Below are 16,347 nucleotides of genomic sequence, written 5' to 3'. Positions count from 1 at the left end.
ACACATTCAACAAGTTTCCATTCATTTGCAGATACAGCCGGCACGCGTGCACCGTCTCGCTCTGAATGTATGCTTTTCTTCCAAGCACGCAATTGCGATATGCATATTTTTCCAAATGTTTATCTCGGCGGGTTACTCCGTTGAATACGCTTCTTACCGAGCACCGGTGTAATGATGAGAAGCAACACCCGCTGAGCTCGCTTTCGCGGGTATTGCTTCTCCACAGTGCACCTGTGCACCAGTGCAAGCAGAGAGAAGGAACCCGACCCTCGCTTTCCTTCTCGCCACTGTGAAGGGAGGAAATCGCCTCTCGTTTCCTCCTCGCCATTTTCCGTTTTTTTTTTTTTTTTGCTAACTGCCTGTTTTTTTGTTTTTTTTTTACAAGTTTGGGGTGGAGGAAATGAGAGCTTCGAGGATTTGAAAAGATTATCCAGAAGCCAGCCGGCACACCCGCGACAAGGAGCTGAACCAACCGAGGAGCTGTTTTGAGAGAGCTCGGCACTTGCTCTTTCCAACGAGTTGCATTGGCTCTTTTTTAGCATTGCTTTGGAGGATGATTCTTGCTGGTTGTGAAAGCACAAATACCTCGTTCTGCTCAAAGAAGTAGTCATTGAAGTATCAATTTTAATATAAATATCTGATTTGGCATCTTTCGTTGTCGGATTCATGGCGACAACGAGAAGTACGAGCGGCGTTTTCTGTATATCAGGGATGGCGCTCCATAGACCAGTGGTTCTGAATCATTATGGTTCGTAAACCGCCAGAGGTGACGGAGGACCCCATCCGTAGTGGGTCTAGCACTTTTCGGCGTAGAGCGTTTTGCTGTAGGGCATTTCGGTGCGAACTTTTTGGTGCACAGACGCTTCAGTGTACGGACTTTTTGCTGCAAAGACTTTTTGGTGTGGGATTTTTCGGTGTGCGGATATTTCGGTGCACGGACATTTTGATGCATGGACATTCGACGCTATGGTTTGCTCGCCGGTATCCCTTTTCAAACGTACGCAGACACGCTTCACATCGTGTTTGCGCGTTGAGTTGATAGAGATAGCAAATACCGTGGAAGCCAATACTGGCAACTCCCGCGGAAAACGGGCGAAAAGTGACTGCAGCGCCCCTGGCGAGCTCGGAGTCTCCGCTAGCAGACAAATTTTCCAAAATGCATTGGTTTTGCCTATCTCCGTGCGTGGTGACCAACGAAAAAAAATTGTCACGAACATTCGCTTCTTTGAAAGTTAAAAAATGGGTGCCAGCTCATGAGTGAAGGACATTCTCTTCGCGTGGGAAAGATGTTACAGCTTTCTGGGCGCAATTTCGGAGTTCTCCCGAAGAAAACATTCTGTATGCAAGCCAATCAAAACACGAATGTATGCCTTCACGCTGTTTCGTGAAAAAGGGAAATGTACAAACATTTCAGAACATAGCTTCGTTTCAACTTTATTGTTCTTATCAGTCAATTTGTTTTTTCGTTGCAATTCCCATTTCTCATGAATGTCTTGCTTATAACCGTTTCGTCGAACAGGCGAGCTGGCTAATCCCGTTAAGATCGTCTCCGGATGAAGAAGCAGAAGTCAATTTTGAACCACGTACGTTACGGCGATGTCAGTATGCTCCGAAAGAAGTCGTTGTGCATATGCAAATCTGACGCGATTATAGATTAACAAAAGCGGAGTTACGAAAAAAGCAGACTTCTCGCGCTTGCAAAGAAAGAAGGGGAGAGCGTCGTAGCCCCGCGAAAAAGGTGATTTCAGTCATGTTATTTTCAGTGCACAAATTCCGAATGTTAGCGCGGGGACGACCAACATCTTCTGCCTCGCTGCTTCTTCACCTCTACGACAAAGACCGACACCCGTTGAACCGTCTCCACTCTTTCTATTTTTGAGTCTTCTTTCTTTTATATTTTTGAGGCGACGCCACTCTGCCGCGTTATTTCTTCCTCCTGCTTATATGCTGCTGTGTATATTTTTTGTTTGTTTTTGCTTTTTTTTTTTTTTTTTGCCCGACGTGTAAACAATTGTGTATTCTCGCTTTGTTTGACTTAGTTTTTACTCCCTTTCCTTCGCTTCAGCGCTACTACTCCTGGTTCGTCTGTGCTAGGCCCGGGCATTTTGAGGGCATTCTGCAACTTTGCTGTTGTTGTTGTTTTCTTCCACTGTCGTCTGCGATAACCTCCTATTTTCGCCTTCGATTGAGTTTCTAATCCAAAATCGTCATACGTGCTTTTTGATTTTTATTATATATATTAGGAAGTGTAAGCTCGTTATACATTTTTATTCAGATTTCATTTGTGTACTCCGGCCGGCACGTCTGCTACGGGTCATCGTTTGTTGATCAACCGGCCGCATTCGAGCATACACCAGAGCATACTTAGAGATGGCAGGCATGCTATGTGCTGCCTACCATTGCAAGAACAAGTTTGTGCGATGTGGTGGAAAATCTTTCTTCTGCTTCCTACGTCAATCTACGGACACCTACGTCAACAAGTACTTGAATGCACTTTTGAACTGTTTCGCCAAGCGAGCGAACGAACAACCCGCCAAAGTCACTGGAAAAAGAAATTCGAAAGCAAAAAAAGGTTACTCACTGCTAGCACATATAGAAGATTTCTGCCTGCGACCAAAACATTTCTCCGACTTTTTTTTTTTTAGCGGGCAGTGTGAGCAGCACTACGTTATTTATTTCCCCTGTTTTGTTTTTAGTTCGTACCTACGCCGCGAAAGCAAATAAAGAAATGTATAACAAGCAGCTGAAAAAAAAAAAGGGACGCATTCTTCTTTTTTCATTAGTTTCGTCTGTTGCTTCCGCTTTGTTTGTCGTGAACTCAACACCGGTGGCGACCACCAGCTATTCATTTGCTGCTTTCCATTTTCTTTCTTTTTTTTTATAAGCGCCGCAACGATCGTCGTCGTCGAAAGTTTTTTGCTAGCTTCTTTGTTTTATTCGCCGTTGTTCGCTTCTCTTTCCCGTTTCTTTTTATTTTCGTCGGGAGTGGCAACACCATTTTTTCTGCAAAGTTCGGTAAGTGTTTGCACGGTCATTTTTATCCTTACTTTTTGTTTTGTTTTTATGCTCCAGCAGCTCGTGCGCTTGCTCTGGTAATATTAACATGTCGTTTTTGCATGTTTTAATGATTACGACGTAGTTCGAGTAGCTAAACGCCTTTTTTTCCGCTTCCCAGACGCGTTTCAACCGCGTGTGACCCCCTGAGAGGCGTTTGAGACAGCTAAATAAACTGCTCTATCTTTGTTTATGCGCGCGTTGTTATTCGATTGTCGTTGCAGTTGCGATCAGTGGATTCCCCTTTGCAAGCGGACTGACCGTAATAAATTGTTTCTTCTGTTAGGGTGACGAAACGGGGCTTGTAATGCTCGAGGACGTCGCGGAGCCTATACTTTTCCATTGCGTCGACTGCTTCCGTAGACTCCGAGTCCGCTGGAGGCGCCACTGTCACGTTCGCCGCCGCTCCTATGTGTTTTCGGAGGAGTTTCCAGTATTGGCGAAGCTATATCGTATTTGGAGATAGTCTCCTCTATAAAGTTTTGGCTTTATTATTGGTCCTACGTGTAGGAAAGGACCCAAACAGCAAGACGTTTGAGGCTGTTTGTGTATTCAGAACAATTCTGAATATCTTCAAATGCGCCTCCTCCGCGTAATCGCACAGCTCCGATTGTTAATAATAAATTGTGATGACCTCGCACGACAAAAAAAAAACAATGTAATTATCACTTGTAACTCATTAGGGAATAAAGGAGGCGTGTGCGGGTACAAAATAAGTGTAATAAAATCAAATATCGATTTGAATCAAGTAAAACAAGTCGAATTTGGTGAATGCTAAATCTATTTTATTTGGTATCAAATGTTTGCTCATTCTCGTACGAAAAAAAAACAAACAGTGACCACAGATCATACACAGCGTATGATCTGTGGTCAACGTCTCCTTCCATGCCGTAATGATGTCGCCGGACGTAAGAACTGCCTTACAATCGTGTTTATACAGCTAGGGCGATTTTTCTTTTAACGACTGGACATTTTTCTAAAAAAGACGTCCGGATAACGCAATTTCGGTTTGTGCCTCATCTGTAGTCATCAAAAACACCAAATCATTCATTTTTAAAGAGATGTAGTGCACGTGAAGTGGTTCACGGCGTCCTAAAAAGCCTAATTGGGACGCGAATCGTGTTACCGCAATCTTTTCGGCCGCCGCACTCCTCGCCCCTTCTACAGTGGCGTTGTCACAGCGATGCGCATGATTTGTCGTTTTGGCTTCATGGCGTTAGGCTGTGCCACGCGGAGATGGAGAACACATAAAATCAGAACTATGTTTTCGCACCCAAATTAGGAGGACGCCGTATCAAGACGCCGTATCAAGACGCCGTATAATAGTGTACGCGTGTTACATCTTTCTAAGAATGGACGGTTTGGTGGGTTGCCGATTACGGCCAACAACTTTCTAAATACACGATGTCGTTTTTCTTTTCTAACTAAAAGGTTAATTAGCGAATTTTAGGCAATCGGTCGGTTTTAGTTGCGTTCTTTCTTGAACCTAATCCTCGCCTGGCCGTATAGCTCACCTACACAAATCGCAATGGCGCTAATTTTCACTGGACAGTTTGGTGGTTTTCGATTATGCCCAACCACTTTATGAATCAAATATCCCATTTTCTTTTATATTCAAAAAGTTCATTAACAATTGTTAGGTAACCAGTCGGTTTTTGTTGCGTTCTTTCTTGAACCCAATCTTCACCTGGCAGTATAGCTCACCTACACAAATCGCAATGGCGCTAATTTTCACTGGACAGTTTGGTGGTTTTCGATTATGCCCAACCACTTTATGAATCAAATATCCCATTTTCTTTTATATTCAAAAAGTTCATTAACAATTGTTAGGTAACCAGTCGGTTTTTGTTGCGTTCTTTCTTGAACCCAATCTTCACCTGGCAGTATAGCTCACCTACACAAATCGCAATGGCGCTAATTTTCACTGGACAGTTTGGTGGTTTTCGATTATGCCCAACCACTTTATGAATCAAATATCCCATTTTCTTTTATATTCAAAAAGTTCATTAACAATTGTTAGGTAACCAGTCGGTTTTTGTTGCGTTCTTTCTTGAACCCAATCTTCACCTGGCAGTATAGCTCACCTACACAAATCGCAATGGCGCTAATTTTCACTGGACAGTTTGGTGGTTTTCGATTATGCCCAACCACTTTATGAATCAAATATCCCATTTTCTTTTATATTCAAAAAGTTCATTAACAATTGTTAGGTAACCAGTCGGTTTTTGTTACGTTCTTTCTTGAACCTAATCCTCGCCTGGCCGTATAGCTCACCTACACAAATCGCAATGGCGCTAATTTTCACTGGACAGTTTGGTGGTTTTCGATTATGCCCAACCACTTTATGAATCAAATATCCCATTTTCTTTTATATTCAAAAAGTTCATTAACAATTGTTAGGTAACCAGTCGGTTTTTGTTGCGTTCTTTCTTGAACCCAATCTTCACCTGGCAGTATAGCTCACCTACACAAATCGCAATGGCGCTAATTTTCACTGGACAGTTTGGTGGTTTTCGATTATGCCCAACCACTTTATGAATCAAATATCCCATTTTCTTTTATATTCAAAAAGTTCATTAACAATTGTTAGGTAACCAGTCGGTTTTAGTTGCGTTCTTTCTTGAACCTAATCCTCGCCTGGCCGTATAGCTCACCTACACAAATCGCAATGGCGCTAATTTTCACTGGACAGTTTGGTGGTTTTCGATTATGCCCAACCACTTTATGAATCAAATATCCCATTTTCTTTTATATTCAAAAAGTTCATTAACAATTGTTAGGTAACCAGTCGGTTTTTGTTGCGTTCTTTCTTGAACCTAATCCTCGCCTGGCCGTATAGCTCACCTACACAAATCGCAATGGCGCTAATTTTCACTGGACAGTTTGGTGGTTTTCGATTATGCCCAACCACTTTATGAATCAAATATCCCATTTTCTTTTATATTCAAAAAGTTCATTAACAATTGTTAGGTAACCAGTCGGTTTTTGTTACGTTCTTTCTTGAACCTAATCCTCGCCTGGCCGTATAGCTCACCTACACAAATCGCAATGGCGCTAATTTTCACTGGACAGTTTGGTGGTTTTCGATTATGCCCAACCACTTTATGAATCAAATATCCCATTTTCTTTTATATTCAAAAAGTTCATTAACAATTGTTAGGTAACCAGTCGGTTTTTGTTGCGTTCTTTCTTGAACCCAATCTTCACCTGGCAGTATAGCTCACCTACACAAATCGCAATGGCGCTAATTTTCACTGGACAGTTTGGTGGTTTTCGATTATGCCCAACCACTTTATGAATCAAATATCCCATTTTCTTTTATATTCAAAAAGTTCATTAACAATTGTTAGGTAACCAGTCGGTTTTAGTTGCGTTCTTTCTTGAACCTAATCCTCGCCTGGCCGTATAGCTCACCTACACAAATCGCAATGGCGCTAATTTTCACTGGACAGTTTGGTGGTTTTCGATTATGCCCAACCACTTTATGAATCAAATATCCCATTTTCTTTTATATTCAAAAAGTTCATTAACAATTGTTAGGTAACCAGTCGGTTTTTGTTGCGTTCTTTCTTGAACCCAATCTTCACCTGGCAGTATAGCTCACCTACACAAATCGCAATGGCGCTAATTTTCACTGGACAGTTTGGTGGTTTTCGATTATGCCCAACCACTTTATGAATCAAATATCCCATTTTCTTTTATATTCAAAAAGTTCATTAACAATTGTTAGGTAACCAGTCGGTTTTTGTTGCGTTCTTTCTTGAACCCAATCTTCACCTGGCAGTATAGCTCACCTACACAAATCGCAATGGCGCTAATTTTCACTGGACAGTTTGGCGGTTTTCGATTATGCCCAACCACTTTATGAATCAAATATCCCATTTTCTTTTATATTCAAAAAGTTCATTAACAATTGTTAGGTAACCAGTCGGTTTTTGTTACGTTCTTTCTTGAACCTAATCCTCGCCTGGCCGTATAGCTCACCTACACAAATCGCAATGGCGCTAATTTTCACTGGACAGTTTGGTGGTTTTCGATTATGCCCAACCACTTTATGAATCAAATATCCCATTTTCTTTTATATTCAAAAAGTTCATTAACAATTGTTAGGTAACCAGTCGGTTTTTGTTGCGTTCTTTCTTGAACCCAATCTTCACCTGGCAGTATAGCTCACCTACACAAATCGCAATGGCGCTAATTTTCACTGGACAGTTTGGTGGTTTTCGATTATGCCCAACCACTTTATGAATCAAATATCCCATTTTCTTTTATATTCAAAAAGTTCATTAACAATTGTTAGGTAACCAGTCGGTTTTTGTTGCGTTCTTTCTTGAACCCAATCTTCACCTGGCAGTATAGCTCACCTACACAAATCGCAATGGCGCTAATTTTCACTGGACAGTTTGGTGGTTTTCGATTATGCCCAACCACTTTATGAATCAAATATCCCATTTTCTTTTATATTCAAAAAGTTCATTAACAATTGTTAGGTAACCAGTCGGTTTTTGTTACGTTCTTTCTTGAACCTAATCCTCGCCTGGCCGTATAGCTCACCTACACAAATCGCAATGGCGCTAATTTTCACTGGACAGTTTGGTGGTTTTCGATTATGCCCAACCACTTTATGAATCAAATATCCCATTTTCTTTTATATTCAAAAAGTTCATTAACAATTGTTAGGTAACCAGTCGGTTTTTGTTGCGTTCTTTCTTGAACCCAATCTTCACCTGGCAGTATAGCTCACCTACACAAATCGCAATGGCGCTAATTTTCACTGGACAGTTTGGTGGTTTTCGATTATGCCCAACCACTTTATGAATCAAATATCCCATTTTCTTTTATATTCAAAAAGTTCATTAACAATTGTTAGGTAACCAGTCGGTTTTAGTTGCGTTCTTTCTTGAACCTAATCCTCGCCTGGCCGTATAGCTCACCTACACAAATCGCAATGGCGCTAATTTTCACTGGACAGTTTGGTGGTTTTCGATTATGCCCAACCACTTTATGAATCAAATATCCCATTTTCTTTTATATTCAAAAAGTTCATTAACAATTGTTAGGTAACCAGTCGGTTTTTGTTGCGTTCTTTCTTGAACCTAATCCTCGCCTGGCCGTATAGCTCACCTACACAAATCGCAATGGCGCTAATTTTCACTGGACAGTTTGGTGGTTTTCGATTATGCCCAACCACTTTATGAATCAAATATCCCATTTTCTTTTATATTCAAAAAGTTCATTAACAATTGTTAGGTAACCAGTCGGTTTTTGTTACGTTCTTTCTTGAACCTAATCCTCGCCTGGCCGTATAGCTCACCTACACAAATCGCAATGGCGCTAATTTTCACTGGACAGTTTGGTGGTTTTCGATTATGCCCAACCACTTTATGAATCAAATATCCCATTTTCTTTTATATTCAAAAAGTTCATTAACAATTGTTAGGTAACCAGTCGGTTTTTGTTGCGTTCTTTCTTGAACCCAATCTTCACCTGGCAGTATAGCTCACCTACACAAATCGCAATGGCGCTAATTTTCACTGGACAGTTTGGTGGTTTTCGATTATGCCCAACCACTTTATGAATCAAATATCCCATTTTCTTTTATATTCAAAAAGTTCATTAACAATTGTTAGGTAACCAGTCGGTTTTAGTTGCGTTCTTTCTTGAACCTAATCCTCGCCTGGCCGTATAGCTCACCTACACAAATCGCAATGGCGCTAATTTTCACTGGACAGTTTGGTGGTTTTCGATTATGCCCAACCACTTTATGAATCAAATATCCCATTTTCTTTTATATTCAAAAAGTTCATTAACAATTGTTAGGTAACCAGTCGGTTTTTGTTGCGTTCTTTCTTGAACCTAATCCTCGCCTGGCCGTATAGCTCACCTACACAAATCGCAATGGCGCTAATTTTCACTGGACAGTTTGGTGGTTTTCGATTATGCCCAACCACTTTATGAATCAAATATCCCATTTTCTTTTATATTCAAAAAGTTCATTAACAATTGTTAGGTAACCAGTCGGTTTTTGTTACGTTCTTTCTTGAACCTAATCCTCGCCTGGCCGTATAGCTCACCTACACAAATCGCAATGGCGCTAATTTTCACTGGACAGTTTGGTGGTTTTCGATTATGCCCAACCACTTTATGAATCAAATATCCCATTTTCTTTTATATTCAAAAAGTTCATTAACAATTGTTAGGTAACCAGTCGGTTTTTGTTGCGTTCTTTCTTGAACCCAATCTTCACCTGGCAGTATAGCTCACCTACACAAATCGCAATGGCGCTAATTTTCACTGGACAGTTTGGTGGTTTTCGATTATGCCCAACCACTTTATGAATCAAATATCCCATTTTCTTTTATATTCAAAAAGTTCATTAACAATTGTTAGGTAACCAGTCGGTTTTAGTTGCGTTCTTTCTTGAACCTAATCCTCGCCTGGCCGTATAGCTCACCTACACAAATCGCAATGGCGCTAATTTTCACTGGACAGTTTGGTGGTTTTCGATTATGCCCAACCACTTTATAAATCAAATATCCCATTTTCTTTTATATTCAAAAAGTTCATTAACAATTGTTAGGTAACCAGTCGGTTTTAGTTGCGTTCTTTCTTGAACCCAATCTTCACCTGGCAGTATAGCTCACCTACACAAATCGCAATGGCGCTAATTTTCACTGGACAGTTTGGTGGTTTTCGATTATGCCCAACCACTTTATAAATCAAATATCCCATTTTCTTTTATATTCAAAAAGTTCATTAACAATTGTTAGGTAACCAGTCGGTTTTTGTTGCGTTCTTTCTTGAACCTAATCCTCGCCTGGCCGTATAGCTCACCTACACAAATCGCAATGGCGCTAATTTTCACTGGACAGTTTGGTGGTTTTCGATTATGCCCAACCACTTTATGAATCAAATATCCCATTTTCTTTTATATTCAAAAAGTTCATTAACAATTGTTAGGTAACCAGTCGGTTTTTGTTACGTTCTTTCTTGAACCTAATCCTCGCCTGGCCGTATAGCTCACCTACACAAATCGCAATGGCGCTAATTTTCACTGGACAGTTTGGTGGTTTTCGATTATGCCCAACCACTTTATGAATCAAATATCCCATTTTCTTTTATATTCAAAAAGTTCATTAACAATTGTTAGGTAACCAGTCGGTTTTTGTTGCGTTCTTTCTTGAACCCAATCTTCACCTGGCAGTATAGCTCACCTACACAAATCGCAATGGCGCTAATTTTCACTGGACAGTTTGGTGGTTTTCGATTATGCCCAACCACTTTATGAATCAAATATCCCATTTTCTTTTATATTCAAAAAGTTCATTAACAATTGTCAGGTAACCAGTCGGTTTTAGTTGCGTTCTTTCTTGAACCTAATCCTCGCCTGGCCGTATAGCTCACCTACACAAATCGCAATGGCGCTAATTTTCACTGGACAGTTTGGTGGTTTTCGATTATGCCCAACCACTTTATGAATCAAATATCCCATTTTCTTTTATATTCAAAAAGTTCATTAACAATTGTTAGGTAACCAGTCGGTTTTTGTTGCGTTCTTTCTTGAACCCAATCTTCACCTGGCAGTATAGCTCACACCCACAAAACGTTAATTTGCACATTTTTTCTTATATCTAGTAGGTGAAAAAAAAAACAAAAAAAAAAACCAACGCTGTATATAAAACAGAGGGCAGTTGTCTTCTGATATAAATAAAGCGTGAGGCACACGTCTTGCATGCATCTCTTTTTTTTTCCGGCCTATAAAAACAAATCCCGGGACATTCGAAATTGAGTTTATGATGGGGCGGGCGCTTTATCACGGGGTATTTTGTCATGTTTCATAAGCTTTGTTACAGATTAGAAGGAAGCCACGCGAGCCGTATCACGTTGCAAACAGCTAATTCGGGTGTTTCTCAAGGAGCTCTAGAACTTTCCAATTGACATTTCGGTTCTTAATACATTTAAAAAAGTTTGGTACTTAGTCCTAAACATTTAATTTATGAGGCATAATTAAAAATACTGCAACTCTCGCAAGACGTCTGCCCAAAACATAAAGTTGGTTTCATTGGCGTAAAGTGGCTGCTCTCTAATTTCGCGTTACAGAGATTTGTAAGCGTCTTTCATTTTTATGCTTGGTCTTTAAAGATTCGTGAAAAGCATTCGCGACCTTATCTGTCAAGCCGCGTACGCGGACAGCGCGGCCTCCCCGGCAAGTTGTTCCCTCATCGAAGACGACAATGAATAAAAGGTACGATCAAAATCTTAATTACTGAAGAAAGCGCAAGTTTAAAATAATTCTAAGAGCGTCAGTTGATTTTATTTCTACTATATTCACATTTCAACAATCGTCGCAGGCAGCATGAAAGGAAGCACTGCACTCCTGGCGCAAACCAATGCCCAGTCAACGTCCTACACTCAAACACGCATCACCACCCGACTTATTTGAAAAATAAATAATTTCCAGTACTTTTGGTACAAAAGGCGAATTTTCTACTGAGCGTGATATTTTGTGGACCCAAAAGTCCTGTAGCCGAGATCGGTAGTTCATAGCTTCAGGGAGACGAAAAACGACGGATGCATTATTTCCCGCGGAAGTACTGTTTTGACGTTGAATCCCACATAAAATTGTATTTGCACCAATTGGTGGCACGATACCGAACTTGCTTGATTACTTTTCTTTTAGCGACAACATAACCAGGCATAATCTACAGATATTGCAGAATTTATTTTAATCCGCGTACATCACGAAAGACAAGTATCGACATAAAGACCACAATAGAGCTCTGCATTTCTACTGCATTTATTTCTGTACTTGTGGACTGTCCGTATGACTATATTCAAAAATTGCAAAATCGTTTAAGCCTACCCCTTTTTATAGTTTTTTTTTTTTTTTCATAGATGAATTGTGGCGAATCCCGGCTGGGTTCGGGTAAAGATCTTGCACGTGTTCAAGGACACATTTCGGCATGATTTCCCGCTTGGTGACAACGTTGAGCTGGCCGCTGTTCCGCTTCTTTTCTAACTAGGCCGGGCAACGCCAGACGCCTAAATTAGTCAAGCAGCCCCAAAACTCGCGGTAGTACTCCTTCCGAACTCCTGGGGTTTTTTTGGAGATGGTCGCTGGCCTTCGCCCACCCTGACACAGCCCCGAACAATTATGATGCAAGGGCTGCAGAGGCTATCTGGGCATTCCATTTCTTAATCAGCGAACAAATGGGAAAAGAAGAGAATGAAAACTTCGCAATACCTCCTGTCTTTTAATAAATGGCATAATATGCTGCTATTGCTAGTTGCACTATATTACGTGAAGAAAATTGTGATATTGCGGTTCAATCTCCGTGTTTCCCGTTCTCTTTGCTGATACGCAAGATATTTGTCGGCTGTCGAGTTTTCAGTTACATTTGTTGACAGGAACTAAATGCACGTTTGGCCACGAAGAAATGTTTTTCAAAGGCTGAAGATAGATGAAATATACCATAAACCGTTTCACTTTTTATAGAAGTTTGTTTTTACTCTTCTTAGTAGCTTCAACGAGGCGGCCGTCACTCTAGAAAACACCTGTAGTGCGAACCTATATATTATGCCCCAGAAATGGTCAGACTGTGTCCCTCTGACTGCAATATATTTGACTTGTAATTACTCATGATTACTAGTTTGTACAAAAAACAAAAAAACAAAAACATAATAGTGATACAATCACTCTTCAGTGTGCCGTTGTTAGAACGACCAATTTTTAACTCTCTGGGTAGAGTTCAAAGTTCAGATAAAAATACCCATCTTTTTTTCCTTCTGCTGTGATGTTCAAGTTCCGTTCACTCGAGATAAATATACCGTATACGGTGTTGTAGCGTATGTGGCCCACGCGGAAGTATCTGAATGTAAAAGAACTTGTTGTTGGGCTAGTTGGTGTTGACTATCTGAGTGTGTTTTAGAGCTGCAGAAAAAGAGCAAAAAAAAAAGAAAAAAAAAAAGAGAAACGCGAGCCAGCCCGAACACTTCCGAGCTCATGTCCAGGCTGCCTAACTAATCGCTGATGCTTGGGATTGAAGCAGAGAACCTTGATGGGCTACAGAGATTTTGTCGGGGGGCCGGTAAGCCCATTAGCACTCGTGTGAGAAGGCCGTAAAAAAGCGAGGAGAAAAATATAGGAGGGAAGGGGAGGAGGAAAAAAAGAAAAGAGGGGGAATTTCTGCCACGCTGAAGAAAATTTTGAGCGCCCGCCTTTAACGCGGGTAGTAACGCGGAAATCAACGCTTCAAAAAATGCGCATAGAGCAGTTCGTCTGGAAGCGAATATCGAATAGCGTATTATTCGAAACTACTATTCAATATTTCGAATATTCGCACAATCCTAATGAAGTCTCAAGACGGTTTGCCGTATACTCCCGTCAAGCTTTTGCGTGATTGCAGCTTGGAGCGGGTCGGAGATCCACTAACGATGACGCCTCGTCTTGGTACTGCCACGACCAATAGAAGAAAAAGCCTGAGCATTGCGTCATCGTTAGTAGATCCCCAAGCAGCAACGAACGCTGAAGCTCCACGAGAGTACGCCGCATAGCGGCAGAGGCATGCGTCTTGAAACTTGCTAGCGTCGCGCTCGTTGTGAGACACTGCAAGACGCGCTGGCGTCAAATCTGGCTAGGCGGCGCTCCGTGGATCCACTAGTGATGACGTATGGAAGGGAAAGCAGCAGGCCTTGTTTTCTAGGTGGCCACAACACGCCGCGGGAAAGGCCGGGCAATGACGCCGTGCGAACACGACCTGGAATCTTTGCCTACCTGTTCTCCTGGCAATGAGGGACTCCCGCCGGTAGCAGAGCGACTTGACTCCCCTCTGAAAACGAAACAAAAAAACAACAAAAAACGGGAAGATTTTGTATACAACATGGCCGCAAGTTTAAGGGGCTACAACGTCTACGTGTCGAGTCCAGTGAAATGAAACGCACGTATGAAATGTAACAGCTTATTTTGAAGTGACGGAATTCATAGAATGGAACGCGATGGAATACATTTATTTGTTACTCACATAATCAGTCGAACTAGAAAAATGTTTAAAGATAAGTTAAACTTATTGGGCAGGAGATCGAACTACAGGAGGCGCTCTGACCCGTTTTTTGCCCCCACACAAGCTCGCCCCATTAAACGTTTAGTTTACTTCGGCTTTCGTCGCCTCATCCCTTGTCCTTCGTGACAATATAACTTATTAAGCTACGTATCAAAGACTACAGAAAAACAAAAACACTTAGCTTTTGCAGTGGGGCCACGAAAACCCCGATTATTTATTTATTTATTTATTTTATTTATTTATTTATTTTTGCAGTCATTAACACGTACATTAGCTACGTTAATAAGTTCTACCACTCGGCTATCAAGCCGCTCGTGGAAGTTGACACGGTCGGTTCGACGCCAGCGTGCTGTTAGTCGAAATGAAGTTGTGGGGTGTTTTATATGGGACAAGGAACCTAAGAACATACCCTTTCTTCCTGAGTGTGTAGTTAAGGCCGGTTCAGACACTTGCGTTTGAGTGCGTTTGACTGCGTTGCGTCGAGAACCGAAAGCGAGTCACCGGCACATCTGTGCTTCGTGTGAAGCGTGCAATCCAATTCAAAGAATCATCTTAGCACGCGATATAAGTAGCAGGGATGTCCTGGTTTCTCGCTGCCGCAACGCAGTCAAACGCAGTCAAACGCAACTGTCTGAACCAGGCTTAACTCTCCTCATGCAGGAAGGAGCCCACACTTTTCACTGTCATCTTAAGCGCGAATGGAGGACTACGACGTCAATATCGTCGCGTGTGCTCGCGCACACCGGCGGCTGCTGGCTCGTGGAAAGATCGTGCGTTACTTATCATGAACACGAAAAGTTTGGATTTCTTAAAGACCGCCCACAGCCGAAGCTATGATCCGACGTAGCTAATCACGCAGCGGTGGATCGCCACGGCGCTCTTTGCAGTTTGCTATCGCCAGTTAAGTCAATCAGGCACAGAAAACAAGCGTAGCATCACGGCGTGCTGTCGAGACCGGCTATAACGAAGTCAACGGTAATCTTCGCTATATCCGCTATTTCGTTATAACCGACTTCGCTTAGAAAGAAGTGCAAAAGAAAATGGGAAATCGTGATTGCTTCGCTGTAGCCGCTATTTCCTTATAACCGACTTCATTATAACCGGTCTCGACAGTATTCACTATCCGAGACTGGTTTAGTAGGTGATAACAAGCGCGCAAAGACGATGAGCGGCGTGATAACAAACTTTTGGCGCTGCTCGATCCATCCGATTGCAGCGAGGATTGCGCTCGGAAACGGAATGGAAAAGGACTGCGATGCAGGAAGCGTTCAAAGGGGTCATCTTACCGTGATTCGAGCAGCGTACACTTGGCGCGCAGCAGCTTCAGCGTCCTTTCTCTGCGTGCACGAGGAAAAGCGACGACGCTCGAGCCCTCGTCTCACTGTCACACGTATACGGTTCAACGTTACTAGATTAACTCAGTTGCGGAACTGCTCATAGATGCAGCTTGCACGAACAGTACCCCCCTCACTCACCACCCCTCGCCTCCCGTCGCTCGACGTGCCGGACGGCTCTTCTGGTAACTGGGGTCTATGGAATACGTACGTCTGGAAGCACAGCGTCTAGATGGAGTTTAAGGTCTGCTCTATAGAACACGCGTTTATAAAACGAAAATCTATAATGGCGATTCAAACGATGGGAGGCGGACTGAAGTTAGTGAGGAGCTCCACAACTCCCGCAGGAGTTCCACAACTGAGGTCTTCTAGTAACGTTGATACGGTTGTATCGAGGGAAGTATCCTACACCCAAAGGTAGGGTCCCGCGGGACAGGCCTCTACACGCGCATCCGAGATCGGGTACAATTACGATTGATTTGAAGAGCCCACGGAGGCCATCTTGAATGGGTACAAAACGGTTTTTAATTTATCGAGAAGAAATCTAAAAAAAACGTAGTCGAAGGTAACTTCTTTTTAAAACATGTTCCCCGTGCTCTCGGGGATTCGAGAACGAGCTATTATATTATAGTCGTAGCTTAATTATTTCATTAAGTATTTGTCGAGTAAATTTTGCCACTTGCTTCTTTATTTTTCTCCCGCAATAATTGCGATGAGAGGGCGATACTTTTACGCCGCGTACTCAGCCTTAAAATTAAAAAAAAGTGCACGAGAACTTTTCTGGAAATTTCGTGTCCAATTGTGTTTTAAGAAAAAAACTATTTTGTACCACCATAATTCTTATAGAAAAAATCCCCCACACTTTAAAACGATCATTTTGAAAAGAAACACCTCTCATT

At 41.9% G+C, this 16,347-nt stretch overlaps 1 protein-coding gene across 1 annotated transcript in view; it reads right to left on the bottom strand.

The window, feature by feature from the left end:
* The window catches only part of LOC120843884, a 146,720-nt gene that overhangs the window by 76,286 nt on the left and 54,087 nt on the right, over positions 1–16,347 (bottom strand). The window contains exons 3-4 of the mRNA XM_040215355.2: positions 15,401–15,451; positions 13,829–13,883 (exon numbers count right to left, since the gene is read on the bottom strand). Of these exons, the coding sequence (XP_040071289.2) occupies positions 13,829–13,883; positions 15,401–15,451 (106 nt within the window). The remainder of the gene's footprint in view (positions 1–13,828; positions 13,884–15,400; positions 15,452–16,347) is intronic.

The sequence above is a fragment of the Ixodes scapularis genome, unplaced genomic scaffold, assembly GCF_016920785.2.
Source record: "Ixodes scapularis isolate PalLabHiFi unplaced genomic scaffold, ASM1692078v2 ptg000020l_1___fragment_1__unscaffolded, whole genome shotgun sequence".
Classification (NCBI taxonomy): domain Eukaryota; kingdom Metazoa; phylum Arthropoda; class Arachnida; order Ixodida; family Ixodidae; genus Ixodes; species Ixodes scapularis.
Note: the sequence above shows the minus strand (reverse complement) of the source record. Positions and strands in the feature narration are given on the sequence as shown.